Below are 21,120 nucleotides of genomic sequence, written 5' to 3'. Positions count from 1 at the left end.
TGGACTAGATGATCTTTCAAGGTCCCTTCCAATCCCTAACATCCTGTGATTCTGTGTATGCAACGGGGTAATCAAAACTCTGTATGTACTCTTTCCTGGTGATCTTAATGTCAAGGGTGATAGAGGAGGTGACTGGTAAATAGTTTATTATGTCACAAATACGAGTACACAGTGCTACTGTGTTCTTTTTAAAAGTCTTCTTCTTTATTGTAGGTTAAGAAGGATATTAAAACTGGTCACTCGAAAGGTTTTGGTTTTGTTCGGTTTACGGATTATGAAACCCAGGTGAAAGTAATGTCTCAGCGACACATGATAGATGGAAGATGGTGTGACTGTAAGCTTCCCAATTCGAAGGTACTTCCGTGTTGCCAATTTTATTTTACCAAATGTTCACAAGTACACTTTTTTTTTTAGCAACTGTGTTAAGTGAGCGGATGAACAGAGTAACTATCCGTTCTTGGATGTGGCTTTTGAGTCTGTGAATAGACAGGACAGGTGAGAGCAGGGAAAGAAAATAACGAGGAGGTGGGTGGACAGGGAGCGAAAAGCAGTGTTGGGGAAATAGCTAGTTACATCGGGGAATTGAGTACAGATAAAAACCTGAAAATAACATATTTTACCATCAAGCAGTACCTGCTTAACTTGTCTGCTGCGTGACTAAGTGGAGAATAAAGGAGGCAGAATTTACAACCTAGGAAAGATCAGAATGACTCTTTTGTTGAATTGAGAACAAATCCAAAGCTTCTGTTTGTGTATTTCCTGTATGTATATATGCAGTTACGTACAGCAGAATGATGTCCTGCACTGGCTTTGTCACTGTCCTTAACTGGAAACAAGGGTACCAACAGTTGATCCGTACCAGGGTGCAGAGTGTACCAGGTGCTCTCTCTGAACAGAACTTCTTAAGTCTCAAACTTTCAAACTTCCTTAATTGTCAGTCTGTAGGACAGCCTAGGTTAAAAGGGGCATTTATGAGAAAGTTGCTAAATTCTTGAGTAATCGTGACTTTTGTTAATTGCTCTTTTCAATTCTCTCCAGCAAAGTCCCGACGAGCCTTTGCGCAGCAGAAAAGTGTTCGTTGGGCGTTGCACTGAGGACATGACAGCAGATGAACTCCGGCAGTTTTTTGCTCAGTACGGAGAAGTGGTAGATGTCTTCATTCCTAAACCCTTCCGAGCTTTTGCTTTTGTTACATTTGCAGATGATCAGGTATGTCTTAAAATATTTTAACCTTGAATTTAGGCAACCTGTGTTTCAGGTTGATAGTCTCATATTTCTGGAATGTCATATGAAGCCTTTGTCCACTGTCTTGCAAATTCCAGTGGAATTGGCTTGACTTGATCTACTGAAATACGTAGGGTTACTCAGATGCTTTCATACAGACTGATTCTACTCTGCACTTAGTGCAGTAGCAAGTGTGAAGATAAAACACCTCAATTGGATTAAGTATACATACACTTCTTTTGCAGGTTAAATATCTGCTCAGAATCTTGTGGGCTTCTTCTTGTCTTATACTGCTAATAATTTTTAAAATAAAAAAGAATAACCTATATTTAATTAATCCCTTATTTCTTATAGGTTGCCCAGTCTCTTTGTGGAGAGGACTTGATCATTAAAGGAATCAGCGTACATATATCCAATGCTGAACCTAAGCACAATAGCAATAGACAGTTAGAGAGAGGTGGAAGATTTGGTGGTAATCCCGGAGGCTTTGGGAATCAGGGGGGGTTTGGCAACAGCAGGGGAGGCGGGGGAGGGCTGGGTAACAACCAGGGCAGTAACATGGGTGGGGGAATGAACTTCGGAGCCTTTAGCATCAACCCTGCCATGATGGCAGCAGCGCAGGCAGCCCTGCAGAGCAGCTGGGGAATGATGGGCATGCTGGCCAGCCAGCAGAACCAGTCAGGGCCGTCGGGAAACAACCAGCCTCAAGGCAACATGCAGCGGGAGCAGAACCAGGGGTTTAGTTCAGGAAATAACTCTTACGGTGGTTCCAACTCGGGAGCAGCAATAGGCTGGGGCTCAGCCTCGAACGCGGGCTCCAGCAGTGGGTTTAACGGAGGCTTTGGTTCAAGCATGGATTCCAAATCGTCAGGCTGGGGAATGTAGACGCAGTGGGCTCTGATACTGACTCTATGGTGGGAAGTCAAATTTTTCTAACTCATGGTAAGTATACTGTAAATTACATATATACTAAAGTTTTCCAAATCAGTTTGTTCAATGTGCAGTATATTCAGCAGTATTTTTGACATTTTTCTTTTGTAAAAAAAAAAAAAAAAAGAAGAAGAAAGGTAAAAGGAATTTTATAAGTTTTGTTACTTAACTTGTTGGAATACTGAATGTTTGGAAGTGGACTGCTGTTTGCCTGATAGGTAAACTAACACTACAATCAATAGGAAAGGTTTCTCCTGTAGTACTTTATCCCTTGTTTCCTGGCTACCTGAATTCTTTGCATGTTCAAAATGGAAACCATTGGTCAGAAACAGCATTCTCTCCCTCTTGTTTTTAATTTGCTCCCACCATAAGAATCTCCAAGTGCCCCAACTGGAGAACACAGTGTCGTTTTTCTGTTTTGTTTGTTGGTTGTTTTGTTGTTTTTGTTTTTTTTAACACTGTCTCCCCTCCATACTAAAGTACGATATGAAGGCTTCATTTAATCTCCGCAGTTCATCTCATTTCAAATGTGTATGGAAGAAGCACTTCATTGAAAGCAGTGCTGTAAATATTCTGCCTTAGGAATACTTCTGTCTACATGCTTTCTCATCCAAGAATACTTCATCACACTGCACATGCTGCGTCTTAGACGGTGGGTGTTCCATTTTTATCCGCTACTCTTTATTTCATGGAGTCGTATCAACGCTATGAACGCAAGGCTGTGAGATGGAACCAGAAGGCTGTTTGAACTTTTGAAACCTTGTGTGGGATTGATGGTGGTGCCGAGGCATGAGAGGGCTGGTATGTGCGAGATAAAGGAGAGAGCGCATGCAGAGACCTGGTGGTGCATTATGGGATTTTATTTTACTTGGCGAGATGTCTCTCAATCCTGTGGCTTTGGTGAGAGAGTGTGCAGAGAGCAATGATAGCAAATAAAGTACGAGTGTTTATTGCATTCAAAGGACATCCATATGTGGAAGACTTTAAGTGGGTTTTATACCTAGTTAATCAATTAGTTGAATGTGTTTATGTGAAACGAATATTTGTATTTTTTTTCCCTTATGTCAACTGCTGTGAATGCTGTATGGTGTGTGTTTTTTTTCTGTTAATGATTTGTAAGTGTGGTAATGTGAATTGAAGATGATGGGGTTTGCGATGAGAACATTGAGCTTGTGGTGTGCTTTGCAGTAGCTCATGCAGCAGAGATCACTAGCGAGCTCAGTGTGCCTCTTCAGGGTGGAAGCTCCACTGTGTAAGATATCCATAAGAATGCTGTTTGCTGCAGTTTCGTGTTTGGATGCTTTTTATAAGATTTGTCACTGTAGGAAATTCTTAAATAAAACTGATTTAAGTAATATGTGTCTTTGTTTTGCAGCCCTGAATGCAAAGAATTCATAGCGGTTAATTAATTTTACCCTTTTGAGATGAACTTCTGTAAAGTCTTTTTTTGCAGTAATTCGGTTTGTTTCAGATAAGCATGCTCTAAAAGTTGACAAGTCAAACGGAGCCACCGCTCATCATGTATCGATACCTGACACCCAACCTTAAGCCATTGTATTTTTGCATTGTTCAGTGATGCGTATATATCTAAAATCCAGTTCCCACAAGTTTGGGTGTCTGCACCTAGAATGGTAAGCAGTTCCCTCCAGATTGCATCTATACCAAGGAAAGTTACTTATTTTTTCAGGAGTTGGAGTTGGGGGGGGGGTTCATCAGAAGTGTGATGGGGGGGAACAAACACTGTCAGCTGTATTTCCGTCCACGGCATCTCCTTTGGGGATGTAGGCTTTTAACCTGTATTTTTAAACCAGTCCACTTGATAGGAAGTAGGGTTCTGCAACACTTCTAGCTCAAAAGCAAGCTCTAAATTCATTTTTAAAACTAGTCACAGAAAAGACTTTCCAGCTGAATAAAGCATTAGTTGAATGTATGTGGATTTTGTCAGAAGTCTTATCTGGAAAACAATGTTTACTACAAGTGCAAAAGCGCAAACAAGCAGCTTTTTAACAAAGAGCAGGATGTTTCAGGGGAAGTTGTTGGAAAATTATTTCCATGGGCGGCAGGAGCTTGAGGAATTATTTAACCTACTTGCACTTGAAGCCCACTGAAGCTTGATCCATATTCTTATACACTGTACTACTGCGCTGTGGCTATGCAAGTTCTGAGTATAGATTTACTCAGGTTTTTAATCTCTTTAACTTTTCAAGTTATATCTCAATTACTGAATATTATACTGAGGTTTGTGAATAAAAGACCATCTAAACAGTTGATCAAACTGCACTACTGTTAGTTTTCCACTTGAATTGCAGTACTAAATCATCTAGGTCTCAATATACATTTTAAAGGGGGGGTTGGCAAACACTCAGGCTGAAAATTAGTCCCGTGCTTGTTGTTCATATCCCACTGCAAAAAGTTGCTTAGATCTTTTTTTTCCTGCACCTAAGTCAGAATAATCTCCAAACTCTGTACCATTGTGAATTTTGCATTTTAGCACTTGCACTATTACCAGCTACTTCTGCTGAGTAACACTTAAAAATGGTATTCTTGGACCTCCAAAGACTAACTGTGACAGCCCTGCAAGGAACTGTATGGTAAGTTTTTGTAATTAGCATGGCTTTAATTTTGTTTAACTTGTTTAAGTCCAGTCCTAGGTTTTAGCAGACGGGTTGGCAGCATTGAGTCTTTGCTAATAATTTTTGCCTTCCCTGACCCTCAAACAAAATCTCTGATAGTTTTAGAAGAATTTTCAAGTTTTAGTAATATTTTCTAACTGCTTTGCATACTCTAGTATTTATAAGTAAGTAAATAAAATGCTATTGCTATTATATTGAAGTGTTTGGAGTCTTTTTTTTAAAGAGATTTAATTTTCAGTATTTCATTTTCTATAATATAACTAACAAAAGAATGTGGTATAAAAGAAACAGGAATCTTAGATAAGTGTAAGGGGATACGCCATTTGTACACACTTAGTAAAAACAGTTACTGTAGAAAATGTGGAACTGCTTCCACTTAGTTCTGACAATCTTGTCAGCTGATGCTGTACTGAAATTATATGTTCAAAGGTGAAAGCTTAGCTTTATATAAAGCTGTGTTCAGAGAAACAGGTTTTGCAGCTGACAGCAGGAAGCCCTTTAAGGCAAGAGTTGTACAGCTGTACCTATGCTTAATAGGGCAGTTATTACAGAGCCTGTGAGGTTTCTCTGAAGCGGAGAGCACTGTACAAGTGTTCTCCAACTTGGGGGCTGCTGGTACAACCGGGATCCTTCAGCTACCCGTGTACACTGGGGGGTGGTTTAAAGTACCTTGATGCTCCGCATGATTTCACTGGCTGTGTGTTCGTTCAAATGCTAGTTGGTAATGCTGCAGTCCTACAAGAATCCACAATGCTATTTGAAAGAAAACAAAATTTTGTTAACGGTATCTTTAAATAGCAACACAAGTCTCAAGTTTCTTGAAATTACAAAACTGTCATAGACCTAAAGATCTTTTAACAGCCCTTAAGAAAGTACAAAGGTGAAAATTGTGTTTGGATATTCGAGTGCTTGTTTTTATATAATATATGAACAAAAGTTAAGCTCAATGACAAAGTTAAACATTTAAAGGTTTAGTGGTGTTTCAAGTATTTAAATACTCTAGCTAGAACTGTAATCCAACTAACAGTGAAGAGCTGGTATGACTTCATATAACAGTCTACTAAGAATTATTTGAAATAGTGCTTTCAATCCAAGGGATGTAATTGGTTACTCTTGTATAGACCCCATACTGCCCTGAAACAGCACAGTCTAAAGCCCAGGACACAATGCCAACAACAAACCATTTTTTGGTCTGAGCATCTAAGAACACCAGTGGTCCTCCACTGTCCCCACTACATGCATCTCTGCCCCCTCCCTCAGCTCCAGCACACAGCATGTTTTCTGTTACCACAAGAGGTTTTCCATTAAATGATTTATTTGCATATGCATCTGTACACTCTTTCTGACTGATAACTATCAATTCAGTGTACAGCAGTACAACGGAAGAACTCCTAGTCTCAGTCCTTCCCCAACCTGATACAGCTACCATGTAATTTGCTTTCATTTGAAATCTTTCTTCTTTTCCTGGTAAACAAATGGGTGTAATATTGGTACTGATTGGGACTTTATGTTTCAGTTTAATCAATGCAATATCATTGTCAAAATCAACAGGATCATTTTTGTAACCTTCGTGAATAAAAATTTTTTCTGCCCAGGTTTCTTCATAGTGATCTGAACGTTTGTTCAAAATCCCTAGTTTAATCCTCAAAGCTGAGGGGTTTCTCTGCCCAACTACAACGTGAGCAGCTGTTAAAACCCAGCTGTCGTACAGAAGCGAACCACCTCCTAAACCTCCGTGCTCAGTAATTAACATCACTTGCCAGGGAAATTCTCCAGGCTTGGCTCTCCTTCCTCCGTATATGCGTTCCAGAGTTCCACTTCTCCGCATTCCACAAACTGCAAAAACAAGAATGCAGCAATAAATGTTAACATTTAAAGATGTGGACATTGATTCATTATGCTGGTATGGGTAAAATTAAGTTAATGATTCTAAATGTAATTCCTAGATTGTTCTGAATGGTAAAATTGCTTCCAAATGAATATTTGATTTAGCGTACAATTTTCATTAGTCAGTAGAACATACAGCCTTTGGAAAAGTTCTATAATCAAGAGAGACAGTTTTGCTTAAGAATTTGGGCGTAGAGATCTCAATGCATTTGTTCTAAATGTAAATTAAGGTAATTGGAATATATGGACATTCTAATCTAAAAGATAAGAACAATTAGGCTTTTATATTGTAAAATGTTTCTCCGAAAACTCATTCTCGTATGTTGAGTAATTTTACAGAGTAACTAATTTAGCAGTTTGAGCATCTAAAAACAAACAAACAAAACATATTCTGCATTAAGGGTATTCAGTGGCTTTCTCCCCCTCTCAAATAATTCTGGAGACCGGTTCAATTTTCCCATCAGAAACAATTCCAAGCAACTGAAAAACAAGAATTTATTTAGTTATGAAACTGCATTCTTGAGAATGGAACTGGAGTAAATGCTTCAGCTTTTTACTCTCTTTAAGGGGAACTGAACTACAGAGTTTCTGGCGTTAATCTCCAATGCCAGCAGCAATAGAGACCCTCAGGTAAGACCAAGCTTTGTTAAAAACAGTGAACAATTTTACAGAAAAATATAAGGTCAGTGTGTATAACTATTAGGAGTGCCAGTCACACTATGTCATTATTGGAACATTTAGTTTATTGTTCCTCCCTGTTGAACAGCTATTATCGCACTTGCTGTTTTGGAAAATCAGAGTGACATAAAGATGGTAGTCTGATTTTTGAAACGAACATTCTAAAACGAAGTGCCTCATCAACTTAAAGGTATTTAAACCATAAGATATGTGTGTTATGACATCTGTCACCTAGCTGGGTACATGAACAACAGAAAAGCTTAGCTGAGTAACTTCGTTAGAGCCCAGCATCTGTAGGTCACTAGGCTAGAGGTTAGGAATTTAGGATAGAGTTGAGCCTCGTCACGGGAATTTTTGAGTTCCAATGCGATGCACTTAGAATTGTTACCTCAAAAACAAGCTGCTTCCTTCAGCGTGGACCTATGTACAGTTGCGTCTCTATAACAAAGCCTGGCTGTGTAACAGCAGTTAAGTGCTAGCTGACAGCTTTATGATTCTTCTGTAACTGCTAATTCCAACAATGTTAATACATCAGTACATTACCTGGTTCACAGACGGGCAGTGTTATTTCTCCTTTGGAGTTCTTCCAGAATCCGTCGTCACTGCATATATATTTACCTGCATCTCAGAGCAAATAAAACCGAGTGAATAAAATAGCTGGGCATAGTTCTCAAGCAATACAGAAGTGTCTGACAATGTCTGTAGAGTGTCATCATGTTTTAGGGCTCCTTCAAGTTTACTGCACTCATCAGAAAGTGACTGCATCATGTACTTCCCCTCTGGCTGTTCTCAGGATCTAATACTCCTGAAGCCTTTACTACCAGGCAGGCATGTAATGCCGCTAACTGGGGAATGATAAAAATGTGTTAAGCTCCCAACTGTTACTGAATTGAGCCCACCTGGGGACATTGCAGTATGCCTACGTACAAGTCCTTAAAGAGGCAAAAAACGTTTCCCAAAGTTTTCAGCCTTTACACCATGTTTTGGAAAGGTCCTGCTGACTTTTACAGGTACGTCTATGTAAGTCAGGTGCATTCGCTCTTCATGCCAAGAGAACCAGGAACCATTCTGAAGCTGACGTTCATGACCTACCGTTACTGTTAGCCTTCATGATGTAGAAGGGGGTTTCACAGTGGTACTGAATTTCAGCATTGTAGGTGGTCTTCTCAGGCCCCGTAAGGTATGTAAAGGCACCGTTGTCCATCTCCTCAGGCTGACCACAGTCAACAACTAAAGCAATTCAAAAACATATATATTAAACCAAAAACAAAACAAAACAAAAGCCAGTAGGCTCAACGTCAACCTAACCAAGCCAGATTTCAACTGTGATCTTCAGGAAATGGTACAAGGCCGCTTTCCTCAAGATATCCAGGAACAGAAATCCTAGTGAAGGTTCTGTGCTCAAATTAGGCAGGAAGACACACGTTAGTAGCACCATGGTTGAGTACTGGGAGGCTGGGGTTTCCTCACAGAAAATCTGCACCCCCGTGTATGAGACTAGCTGTGACTGTGCAGCTCTCACAATGTACAACATATGCAGAAAAAAACTAATGCATCTACTAAGGAATACATACTAAAATAAAGATACATCTCTATGAGTACAAGTACTTTAGTTGTTTTTCTCCAATGATAATGCTTAAAATTGATGTTGTTATATAAAATTGTTGGAAGACAGTGCAGGTATTTCAAGGACTATCTTATTTATTTATTTTGAAATAACCACCATTATTTTTCAGAGATTTTAAAGAATGGTAGAAACAGAAACATCATCTAACTTACAAATACGAAATGCAGTTTGACAAGAAAGGGGATGGTTACCAAGCAGAAGAAATGTATTTCTTCTGTTATTTCTTATAACAAATATTTACACAGACATTTTCCAATTCACAAATATTAGCACTGACTTACTGATGCACTTTGCCATTGGTTTGTTCCAAGAAGCATTCTTTTGGCATTCCGCTATAAAAGACATCACAACATTTTCATTCTCCAAGAAGCGTGAATGGAAATAAAAGGTCATATTACTTTCACATCAAATTAACAGTGTTAATTAGAGAAAACACAGCACCAGTTACACATTTCTTTGCTCACTCATAAGGCAAAAACACAGTAACTAGATTTTTATTTGTTTAAAATGTCTTTACTACTGCTTTGCTGCACTACTTTCTGAATGAGAAAAGTAAGTCATTCCTACACCAACCTCGTTAATTTCTTCAATGTGCTAATAAAGCCCAGAGTGGATGGCTGTTAATGAGAGGGATAGTTACCCTATCTAGAAATTTGAGGCTCATTGGCATTTGCTGTAGGTAGCAGTTCTACCACTTATAGCTGCCTTGTCTCCAGTAATGACAACACACAGAACCAGTCAGTGCATTTCAAGGACAACACGGAACATAGCCTGTGTTTATCTATTTCCACACGCATCCATATTTCTTATCCATTTCCTGATGAGCACTAACTGGCGTATCAGTTTAGCTGTGTTCTGTTTCTAAGTAAACAGTAAATTTGTGGAACTACCAAACCAGACAGATTGTAAAATAATTGTTGAAGTCTGTGTGCTTCCCTAAAACACAGCCACTTAACAGTGATTGTAAAATTTTGCTGTACGCATACACGGCCTAGAGCATCTTCCAGAAGTGCCTGCTGGGAAGCACAATGCTATTAAGAACCAAGTGTGAAATGCTGCATTCAGCAGGAATGACGAAGTATCCTAGTTTTAACTTCCCTGGAGAGATGAAATAACAAATGAAAGACAACAAGAAATTCTCACTGCGTTGCTCTCATGAAATCTTTTGTAAAATCATTCTATTCTTCCAACATAATTAGATGCAAATCTCTAAGCAGCAGTGTTCAAACAACATCGGCAAACATGCACACAGGCAAACACAGAAACACGGGTCTTCGGGGAGCATATCAAAGAAAGGACAATTGCTAACAAATTCAGCGTACTGAATATGCCTCGTAACTGTAGTATGTGAGCAACAGAAATTGTTAATGAAAAAAGGCATTTCTACACGTTTAACCCCAAAGAAATTAAGTCCAATAGGGCTGAGTGCCGTGGTTCACCTACTTCAAGCAGCACGTATCCGATGTCACAAGAGAGAGCGTAGCGGTCGCCCTGAGTGTACTGCGCTTGCACCGGTGCTATGTGACCATGAGGTGGTGCTTCAGGACTGGGGCATGGCAAACCTGCAGCGAACCAGAGAACACAGTATTCCCCTTAACGTGGTTTTGCTATTTACCGCTCAAGGCTCATGGGGAGCGTGGGGGGACGATGCCAACGCTCTCTCTGCCCTTTCTCTGCACTGTTTCACTCACACAGACACGGACTTACAATTACTGAGAACAGAGGGAAAAAACTGTGAACTGACTGTGATGCTCTCACATCAAAGGTGTGCAGCAACCTTCCAGAGGCAGGCTATGCTGACAGGGTTAGCCCAGTACGTGTTGCCTACACACACATCTCTTAACTCTTCATCAGTTGGGAAACCTATTTCTTAAAATAAAATCATATGCTTAAACTAGAGGTTAACTGTAAGACCAGCAGGAATTCTGGGATTCTCTTAAAACTTTACTTCAGAAGTAAACTACTTCGTAGATACGTTGTTCAACAGATACACTACCAAAAACTAAGTATGAAACTACTGCTTCAAAACATGATTATTTAGGCACTATTCACGCCTTTCCAGAATGAAGATCCCAAAGTAGTTTGGACTTGAGAACTGCACAGAGGTCTCTTACGCACCTGCTGCCATGTACTTCATCTTCCATCCAGTGTGTGCTCCCGAGACATCAGTTATGAAAGTAATATTCACAGCACTAGTTTGTGTCTCAATTTTTGCAGGCAAAGTCTTCCCACAGAATGGGCCAAATTGCTTTTTGGGTGTTTTAATCTAAAAAGGAGAAGGTAAACAAACTGTCTTTACTCCTTCCCCCATGAGGCTTATTGAAGATCAAAATGATTTTAATACAATGACTCCCTGAACCTTAATAGCCCTTTCTTGCAAAGCATACAAAAGAAAGGCAGGTGGTTAGAGCGATGGCTCGCCACTCCAGTAACTCACAGAGTGCCTTTTCTCCAAGCATCCTAAATGCTACAGAATTCCTGGGAAGTGATTATTGGATCCATTTTATAAATAAGCAAACTGGATGGAAAAAATTTAACTGAGTTCCCTGCCATCACTGGTCTGTGATGAGGGCAGAAGTTGTGATGATCCAAAATCTTTGAAGTCATCACAGACATTTGAACTTGCATTTGTGTTTTGGATGAATTTCCCAAAGAAGAAAGATGCTGAAAGAACAGAACAACAAAACTGAAGGGATGAGAAGAAAAATGAATGAGGAGAGACACAGAGAGACAAAACTTGAAATGGACAGAGCAAGACACACTGAGGAAGATGGAGTAAAAGAGCTGGGCCTGTCTCACAAAGGCTGTGAGACAGCCTCACCTTACCTTAAGGACATCATAGGGGCACAACACCTCTGGGTGTGTCTCCACATCAAAGGTCTCCACGAATTCCAGTGTGATCAGGAAGCCATCTTCTACCTGGATGTTGTAGCTGCAGGTGCTGAGTGGGGGATAAGGTGCCGGATAGTCAGGGCTGGAGATCTCTCCGGTTCTTTCAGTAAAAACGTGGTTCTGACACGGGGCTAGAAAAAAATTAACAGAAAGTGATCACACAGTTGCATTAACTCAGTCGAGCCATACTGAGGAACAGTTGTGGATCTTTTCCTACACTACCTATGAAGTGAAACAAGAGTCACGCATTCCACCAGCAGGCATTTGTCAACCACTGAGAAAGCTGCCCCCTCTCTGTTGGGGTAGGCCTACAGCACGAGCATTATCCTGCACTCCTACCTTCGAAGCAGTGTGGGGAAGGACATCAGCGGGAGCACCACTTAAACAGCCACAGGGCTGGTGGTCTGAAGTGTGCTGGCTGGAAGCTCATCAGAAACCTTCCAAGGTGTTAAATTTGTAGCTCGTCTGCTACACCAGAGTGTGCAGAGTGCTAGGACAGCTATCAGCTCCTCGATTCCAGAAGCCTCTGAATGCAGCTCTTTCTTTTTAATGCCTTTGTTGCCAGACATTTAGAATGTAATTGTATTCTCTGAGCAAAACCAGCTGTGCCTCTTGCTGACACAATTGGAGCCACAAATGCTCCCTGCTGAAGAGAAGCAAGAAGGAACAGCCACAAGTGCCCTGAGGATCTCTGCTTGTTGACAGCATCTGATCACTGTGAAGTGCTGCTTTGATCAGCTGGGAACAAAGGCTTTATGATGTGCTGCAAGAGCTGTATGAGCAATCCTTTAATTGATGAGGAATGCTGGACCGGCTGATAACACCGGCATATTTTTGCACCACTGTGATGCTGAATTAATTGTAAGAGGGAAATTGTTTGACTTTGAATTGTATCCTCAAATACACTGCGCTAACTTCCATCAACAAAAATGCCATTAGCCAGTCCTTATTTACAGATTATCATCTAAAATAGACCATGCAGTTTAAGGTTGTAATTTTAATGGAAAAGGATTGAATTTTGAATGAGAAAATGAATGTTACTGTCCCTTAACTAACTGCGGATTTCATTAGCCGGGATTCTAAGCTCTTTTTACTTCAGAGAATGAAACCTGCTTCGACCCTATAATCTACGCAACAGCACTGCTTGCTGCTATAGGAAGTATTTGGTATGTGTTTACTTGGAAAAGAAAGCAGGAACAGGTAGAAGGATTATCTCTTTATGTTTGTGTGACTCTTAACACAACAATACCACAAGTAATGATGCACTTGGGTACCTTGTGTTTCTTTTAGCACAAGCTGCAATTTTAGAACAATCTTTCTCTGTCCATCTTCCCAGAAAGTTATGAGCAACTGCTTTTATTTGACATAAACCTTTCCATCATCACAGTGACTGAGCATCTGTGTGTGCTGTACTCCGAAGTTATTGTCTTAGGTTTTCAAACACAATTCACAAAGACACAGAGAAAAATGGTCAATGAATACATATAAAGGCCTATCCTGTGGAAACTGAGCAGTCTCCTAATTTTTAAATCCTGTTTGAAATGCCCCTCTTAATCCAAAGAAGCAGAGAAAGCTTAACTAATTCACATGGAGGTTCTGGCTGCCTCTGCATCTAGCCTAACAGCACACTGTTCTGCACCAGAAGAAATCAGTTGAGCTACAATGGGAATTAAATCTTTTCCTTTCATGCTGTACTTGTAGAGAATTATCAGCAAGTGGGTTTTTTTCTTAATTGTTATTATCTCATTCTTCTCAGCTAAATGCACGTTTCTGTAATTCCACTGATTCTGCCTCAAACTACAGAGGCATTTCATGGCTATATGAGAATAAAGAATGTTTTCCAGCATCCTCTGCCATGCTGCTGCAGGTGCTACTTACGATAACTGCCAGGGACACACAGAGTTCACTGCCTCTTCCCAGGTTTAAGGTCCTGCTATAATGCTTCTTTCCACCTGCTGCAAACCCAGACTAAGAAACACCCCAAAACCTACTTGATATTCAGCTCTAGCAGTCTACAGTTCACAGATATGTCAGTGGAAAAAAAATCCGCTTCTCTTTTAAGAACTGAAATTTCCTTATGTTGATAATATCTATTGCTGTTCTACAGCCCCGAAAGGAGTAGTCTGGAGGCAATTATAGGAAGAGATAAAATATAAATCCTTAAGTGCGTAAAAAGACTCAGTGTGAAGTCTTATCCTAAACATACAAACCACAACATAATGAGTACTATCTTTACACCCCTAACTCCCCACTGAAATCATTAAGAAGGTAAAATCTGAAATCTGCTTCTAGTTCTGCATCAGAATCCCTTCCTATTACCTACAAAACCATTTTTGCCTGGGCATGGGATCTGTTGCGTAAAGAAGGAATACAAAGGTACAAGTAATAAGACCAGTGCACCATTAATATCCCAGTAAGTCAGAAAATGGGTCTCTTCACCTTGTTTTCGAGGACTAAAGAAGGGGAAAGATACAGACTAATAATTCTCCACTCTTTGTTTCATCTTTCTCCCTTAAATTCAGTTTACTGATTTTGATGGGAGATTTTCACAATATTGTTTGGAAAATTTTTAGTCATCACCAATAAGCTCTCTTGACTTGAGTTCACGTGAGCAGCCCAAACTAGCTGACCCAACAGAAGATACTCTGTGCTAGCCCAAAGAAATTCACAGCTTGAAGATGGAGAGGCTTGGACTGCACCTTTCTTTTCTTCTTATTATTTCCTGGCTGTGGCTGCTGGGAGTTCCCTTTGTCAGGGCAGTATTTTTTTTTTTCGTAAGTCTGCAAGCAACAAAGTCATAAACTAGCCAGCACAAAAAGGATCAAATAATTTTTGAACATCTCCCAGAAGAAATGCTGTCCCTTGACTTCTCAGTCCAACCTTTAAAGCTGTCCAGAGAGTACTCAATTATGCTCAGGTCGTATTTTTATTAGAACCGCAGTGAGCTGTTTGCCAGAGGCTTGAACTCTGAAAAATGACCTCCTCAAAACTTGCAAGCCCATTGTCATTGGCTCATTAGGTCTCTAATGAAAAGTGGATCATAAATTGTGTCACTGAGCCATGACAAAAACTCAAGCTGCTTTGATCACAAATTCGCTGTGACCATAAAGCAGCCTCTTGGCAATCACTTGCACAACCAGTCCACCACCAAGCAGTCCCCTGCAGCATCTACCCTCTGTGACACTTACTACGCATCTTCAGGTAAGTCGGGGCAGTGACGTTGCCTCTTGTTTTGCAGGTGGATGGTCAAATTGAGTGCCTTGCTCAAGATCACACAGAAGCCTGAAAATGCAGTGACCCGAAATGAGTCAAGTGTCTCATCTCCAAGATGCTCAGTCCCTCTCATGCTCACCTGGGAAAGGGTTCCTCCCCATTTACTCCAGGCACTGAAGAGCAGAGCCGGGGGTTGGAAACACTAAGGCTCATAAATGAGGATTAAAAGCACTCCTGCTAAATTGCAGAAATAAAGAAATGCTGATTGACTAATGATCCTTAATCCCTTGAGCTTTTTCAACAAAGCCTTGTTTCATCTTCCAGCAGTTCACCTTCAGCTGCTCAGCTCTGCCTTGTTAACCTCTTCCTTGCAATTATCATCCTGGTTCCTCCACAGAGAAGGGGAGCTGTACTCACCGATGAAGAACCAAGCACAACACTCCTCCAACATGCTGCAAGATGGTCCCTGCCCCAAAAGGGTACAGTGTAAAGGGACAACAAATTACTAAGGATATGGAGCAGTAAGGGGCACCGTGAGGGACTGAGACAGTTATCAACCAGTGCTGCAAACTGCACGGAAGAAGAGCACTCCTTGTGCTGCATCTGTTTTGCAGGGGGCACTGTTGCTTTCCCTTGTACGAATGCAAGACACGAGTCCTCTCCTAAGCTGCCCTGGTGACATTTTCATCACTTTACCAAACTCCAGGAACTCTGAGGCTTTGTTCACCAGACCAAATTTCAGCAATAAGACTGGGTTCCCATCAGGAGATATGGTCAGAGTCACAAAATTCGGATCCAGGAAAAAAAATTCAAACCTTTCTCAAGAGTGGGCTCTGAATATAAATAGTTTCAATCTACAAGTCTGGGTGCAGACAAGAGCTTACCTAAAAGTAACAGTAGGGAACACATGTGCAGTTCTACTCTTGTTGCAGTTTGAGAACTCTGTAAGGTCAAGCAACAAGAGCTGGACAAGAAATTCAAGAGGCTTCAGGCAGCTGTGATGCTCAGGGGCCTTTCACAACAGCTTCTCTCTTATGAGCCCCTGCATTATCTACTTCATTCTTTCCCTACTGACACGTGGGAAATGCAAGAAAATGAATGTCCCAGAGGATGCCACGAGGTTTCAACATGGAATGGCCTCTTTATTGGCTGCAGGAAGCAGGTCTGAAAGGCAAGGAAATGAGACATACAAGTCACCAAGCAAGAGAAGCCTGCGGCCCTTGGTCAGACTGCAACAGGCAGGGCATGGGGGAGGGCACACCAGCTCTTCCCAGCACATCTGTCTCCATCTCTGCCTAAGCGAGGAGAAGCTTAATTATCTCACGCTGGAAAATAAAGCAGAAAAAAAAGAGCCTGTCAATATCAGCCCGCCCAGACGGGAACCAAAAATCAAAGGGGCAGCTTTTGCCCTCATGTCATGAAGGCAATCAGTAGAGACCTTTGCTTCCCAGCCCAGCCCAGGGGCTGGAATGGCTGCAGCACTTGCATGTAAAGGCCTCTGAAATGCAAACAAGTTCCAGCACATCGGCTGCACCACAGTAACTCCCTATGCGCATGCCTCCACCCATCAGCAATGCACGGTAGCCCAGCCCTTCCGTATTGTTGATAGACTTCTGCTAAAAGCCATCACTTTAGGAAGGAGAGGCCGAACAACGGATAGGTCTGTTTTAATACACTGGAGATATGAAGAGTTTGAATCTCGAATCAGACCCAGGCAGCCATGGCTGGAGAGGGTTTGCAATGGGCTAGAGTTGGGAAGTGAAATGTCTAAGTTGCCGTAAGCACTCTAAGTTACACCCAGCTCTGCATTTCAGCCCTAGGAAGCACAAAGAAACTATCTTCCCACCTATGACAGTATGTTGTGAGCAGTTATGCGTGCTGGTTCTCTCCAGACAGGATTCAGCTCCAGGTGGGCAAAGCTGCACGCACCAAGGCTGAATGTGATACTGTGTGTAGGCACACGTTCCACTGCAGACAAAGTGAATCCAGAGGAGCCGATCGCTGTGCTGATTCAGACACTTCGCCGCCTGCCAACAGATAAGCTTTCCCCAGTTGAGCACTGAACAGCACAGCCAGGCAGGAGTCAGCTAGGTAAACCTCATGCTGTATGCCCTTCTGAAGAAGAGCTTTGTGCCTGGCCTTGCCTCTCATTTACTGAGTGGATGATTGTATCTGTTGTCAGTGATAGGTGGACTGTGCTGCTTCTCAGCCTGGGTCCCTCCAGGGACAGTAAGCAAACTCCTTCTCCATTAGACTTGGCAACTCGTTAGCTTTTCCAACACATCCACTAACTCAGGTCCAGAACACTCGGTATCTCAGTACCCAGACAGCACGATAAACTCGGGTGTTGCAGGGCTGGCTGCACTGGCAGCCATGAAGCCTGGAAGTGTCTGTAGTGGGCAGCAGAAGATGAATTTGTTGCTTCTCCTTTCAACCTATCTAAAGCTGAACAGGGGTGGATGCTGACTACGGAGTAGCCAAAGCGAGTTACCTTCACACCACGTCAGCCGTTGTCTTCTCTTCTGGACCTGCCAACTGCCACTGCACCATTTTACTGCAACACAATATTGCAGGCCCTAATGGCTGCAATGAGCCCACAGGCACTCTGCAAAGCACGGTCTCTACTCACAGACCTGACTAAGACCCTACACCTCCTTTCAGCTGCTCCAGGAGGAGCATCCCATAGGAGATGTTAAAAACAAAACCAAAAAAAGCAGCCTTGATCTTGATGCCAGTGCTGTAACTAAATTTAGGTGGATGTTGTAGCTAGGAAAGTCTCTCTTGACCTGCAAGGGCTCACCTGTGCACGTCCTCTTGTTTTCATGCAGCGTGTAGCCAATCCGACAGCTGCAATAGTAGCCCCCCACGTAGTTGTGACAGTGATGATTGCAGAGGGGCTCACCATCAAACAGCTCTTTGCACTCATCGACATCTAATGGGTGAAACACAAAACAATTAGGCAACCAACACCCTTTAACAGCACTCGGTCTTGCTCTAACCCCTGCTTTTATGAGGGTGGTTTGCTTGTCTTTGGTGTCTGTGCCCTTCTGCTTCTCTCTCCATGCAATGAGACTGCCTTCTCTCACCTAACACCAGGAGCCACAGTCTGTGAGAGCCCAGGGAAGCACCAAGCCCACCGCAGCTGTGTCTCTTCCAGCTACAAGAGGGGCTGGGCTCTTACCTTCAGCAGCATAGAAGGCCTCAAAGCCTGTGAATGGCTTCTCATTGGAGTAGTCGGACCGAAACATCACTGTGAGGGTGTTGTCAGTGGAGAGGTATGTCTTGTTGCCCGGAGCCTCCTCGGTGTCTGTGCTGTCCTTTCCACATAGTGTAGCCAAGGTCTTCCCACCAGAGCTCAGCTGAAAAACACAGACAAATCTACCAGGCGATCACAGAGCTTTGCTCTTCCCAACCTGCTTGTACAGCGTGTGTTTAATGGTATGTGAGGAGTGCTTCAGGACATTTCTAGACTTGGATGCTCTCAAAAGGTGCTTCTGGAGGTTAATCCAGATCCAGTGACACATAAGAGGATTTCCCCTATTCTCTGTGACTTAAGCCTACACTTTTATCTCCCTTTTTCTTTTCAGAGGCCCACACAAAGCTGTGAGGCCATCCTGGGCTATCAGCACCACGCTTTGCTTATTGTACATAATGCTCTTGTTAACTTTGCGCTCTCAATGACAGTCAAATCTTTGTGTGTAGGAGACCTGACTGAGGCCAAAGCTAGAGATAACTGGGGTAAAAAGGTTTCATACACTGACAAATTCAAATGTGTAACAAAAGGTCTCTTTAAGCCAGTGACTCATGTGTTCTGTGATTCACTTATTACAGTTCCAGCTCCTCATTTGTCTTGTGTTTTTAATACAAGATAAATGTTCTGATATGTGGGGGTCATGTGGTCCACGGCAGTGATAAAATTGCATGCACTACAGACTACCAGAAATGAGTACTCTGTCCTGCCCAAAAAAAAACTACAAGAAGAACAGCACAGATTTGGGGAATGGGAGCAACCTGCCGTATAGAATCACAGAATCATTCGGGTTGGAAAAGACCTCTAAGGTCATCTAGTCCAACCTTTAACCTAGTACTGACAAGTCCACCACTAAACCATGCTACTAAGCTCTCCATCAACACATTTCTTGAAGACCTTCAGGGATGGTGACTCAACCACTTCCCTGGGCAGCCTGTTCCAATGCCACACAGCCCTTTCAGTAAGGATATTTCTCCTAATATCCAACCTAAACTTCCCCTGGTACAACTTGAGGCCATTTCCCCTCATCTTATCACTTGGTGCTTGAGAAAAGAGACCGATCCCCACCTTGCCACAACCTCCGTTAAGGTAACTGTGAAGTACAGTAAGGTCTCCCGTGAGCCTCCTCTTCTCCAGGCTAAACAACCTCAGCTCCCTCAGCCACTACTCCTAAGCCTTGTTCTCTAGACCCCTCACCAGCTTTTTTGCCCTTCTTTGGGCACAAAGAATATAAAACCATAGAAATGAGATCCTCTTAAACAGCAAGAAGGCTGCCTGATCTGGTTCCATCAGATTCTGAAGCGCTGTCAGTGCACAGGTTTTGCACGCTCCCTGTGCATATAGCTCCCTCTCTGATGCATATCAGGTCTATCCAAACAACGAAATGGGGCAGCGGTAGGATGGCCTTAAATGAGCAGCCGGGTTACCTAACTGCAGCACATGCTAGCACATGGAGTACAGACCTTTCAGGGACACTGCTCATCACCCAAACACTTCCCGAAGCCAGTATCTCTGTTTCTCTTCCCGAGGTTGTTTCTCACATTAACTAGCTAAAGCACAACAGCGAGTGTTGCAAGTGCATGTTTGGACAAGCTGACAGTATCTTGTTTAGACTATCACTTAAACTTCTACGTCTCCCATTATACGCTGTGTAAAGTACTACATGTTAACGTAAAACATACACTGTGGCTTTGGAAAATGAAGCTCGAATGTTGTTCTGGGCAACATCTCAAACTTTTTGCTTCGAAAAAGGGAAACATCAGAGTTTTCTGAGCACAAAAAAATTAGGTTTCAAATATTCCAATATGACAATCAGTCCTACTTCCTGGTCCCATGGGCCCCAGTAAATACATCATTTACAAATCAGCTGAGCCTGAACTTCACTAGCATACTAGAACCAAATGCTTACAACAGTTATATTGGTTCTGCATATGCCCAGGATCACACACAGACAGTTTAAAAGAATGTACGTGGCCTACACATACCTTCACATAATCGTATTCACACAGGTAGGACAGCTCCAGGTTGAAGTGGGTGAAGTAGATGCGGATGGAATATCCCTTGGGGACAGTAATATTCCAGATTCTCTCCTTGTGATTGGGGTAGGTATTTGGAAAGTCAGGAGATGTGATCCTCCCGTACATTTTCTGCAGCACGATGCTGCTGGTTACTCCACCGTAAAGCACAGCTAGCAAGAGAAGCAGCCTGCCTCAAAAGGAACAGAAATAAAGGCAGAAAGAGTGAGTGTCAGCTCAGCTCACACCCCGACTGCCACGCATCCAAGCTGCTGATCTTGGTACCAGATCATAGATATCCCAGCGCTAGCTGAAACGTTCATGGCAGACACCCCTCTCACTTGACAGTGGAAGGAATCAGGAGGTACCAGTGGGGCCGCACTGCAGATCACAATCACGCTCTTGCCTTGCAAGGCCTGCACAGAGCCAGGTGGCCAGAGGAGCTGGGAAGGTCCCTGCGACTGCACTCACCTCATCCTGTTGCTCTCCTGCCTGAGCCTGCTCTGCTCCGAGCCCTGGGGCAGGAACCTCTTCTGATGTATTTGCATTTGGGGGCGGATGTATTTATTGTGTGTGCTCTGCTGTGTTTGTCTGGATGTTGAACTCTGATGTTTATCTCCCTTCCACCCCCCTCCAGCCTGCTGAGTTCTGAGAACAGCAATTGCTGAAAACCAGGCTTATTTCAGTGCATGAGGCCTCCGTCAATGACAGGCAGAGGCAGCCAGCAGAGGAACGGCAGGATTAGGAGTGCTGCAGGCTCCCGGAGGGAGC

General features: G+C 42.5%; 2 protein-coding genes across 11 annotated transcripts in view; one reads left to right on the top strand and one right to left on the bottom strand.

The window, feature by feature from the left end:
• Positions 1-3,509, top strand: part of TARDBP (TAR DNA binding protein) — a 10,544-nt gene extending 7,035 nt beyond the window's left edge. For 6 of the 7 annotated variants that reach the window (XM_080563723.1, XM_080563727.1, XM_080563725.1 and 3 more), the window contains 3 exons: positions 214-354; positions 1,039-1,209; positions 1,579-3,509. In XM_080563723.1, coding sequence (XP_080419849.1) covers positions 214-354; positions 1,039-1,209; positions 1,579-2,109 — 843 coding nt within the window. In that variant the 3' untranslated portion in view covers positions 2,110-3,509. The remainder of the gene's footprint in view (positions 1-213; positions 355-1,038; positions 1,210-1,578) is intronic. The other variant, XR_013941319.1, reaches the window with a different exon arrangement.
• Positions 2,266-21,120, bottom strand: MASP2 (MBL associated serine protease 2). Of its 4 annotated transcripts, XM_080563722.1 has the most exons (12): positions 20,821-21,099; positions 20,320-20,539; positions 18,266-18,443; positions 17,885-18,016; positions 11,806-12,002; positions 11,098-11,245; positions 10,423-10,541; positions 9,261-9,339; positions 8,445-8,582; positions 7,896-7,970; positions 6,548-6,623; positions 2,266-5,540 (listed from the first exon to the last, which is right to left on the bottom strand). In XM_080563722.1, exons 1-12 carry the CDS (start codon positions 20,895-20,897, stop codon positions 5,495-5,497), a joined length of 1,485 nt encoding a protein of 494 aa, XP_080419848.1. In that variant the 5' UTR covers positions 20,898-21,099; the 3' UTR covers positions 2,266-5,494. The 4 variants fall into 4 exon arrangements, 3 of the variants coding, with proteins under 3 accessions (XP_080419848.1, XP_080419846.1, XP_080419847.1); XM_080563720.1 differs by having other exon boundaries at positions 2,266-6,623; positions 20,821-21,120; XM_080563721.1 differs by lacking the exon at positions 20,821-21,099 and adding an exon at positions 20,635-20,788 and having other exon boundaries at positions 2,266-6,623.

The sequence above is a fragment of the Anser brachyrhynchus genome, assembly GCF_964034855.1.
Source record: "Anser brachyrhynchus genome assembly, chromosome: 21".
NCBI classification, from domain to species: Eukaryota; Metazoa; Chordata; class Aves; order Anseriformes; family Anatidae; genus Anser; species Anser brachyrhynchus.
This window is presented reverse-complemented; position numbering and strand designations above follow the sequence as displayed.

What these genes read in the sequence shown, in the direction of transcription:
- MASP2 (XM_080563720.1), bottom strand. Translation starts at nt 20,897, where the DNA reads ATGCAAATACATCAGAAGAGGTTCCTGCCCCAGGGCTCGGAGCAGAGC. An exon ending in AAACAAGAGGACGTGCACAG is followed by an intron (nt 12,003 to 17,884) that starts GTGAGCCCTTGC and finishes ATTTTTTTCTAG; the next exon opens with CCCCGTGTCAGAACCACGTT. An exon ending in TCGGATACGTGCTGCTTGAA is followed by an intron (nt 9,340 to 10,422) that starts GTAGGTGAACCA and finishes CGCTTCTTGGAG; the next exon opens with AATGAAAATGTTGTGATGTC.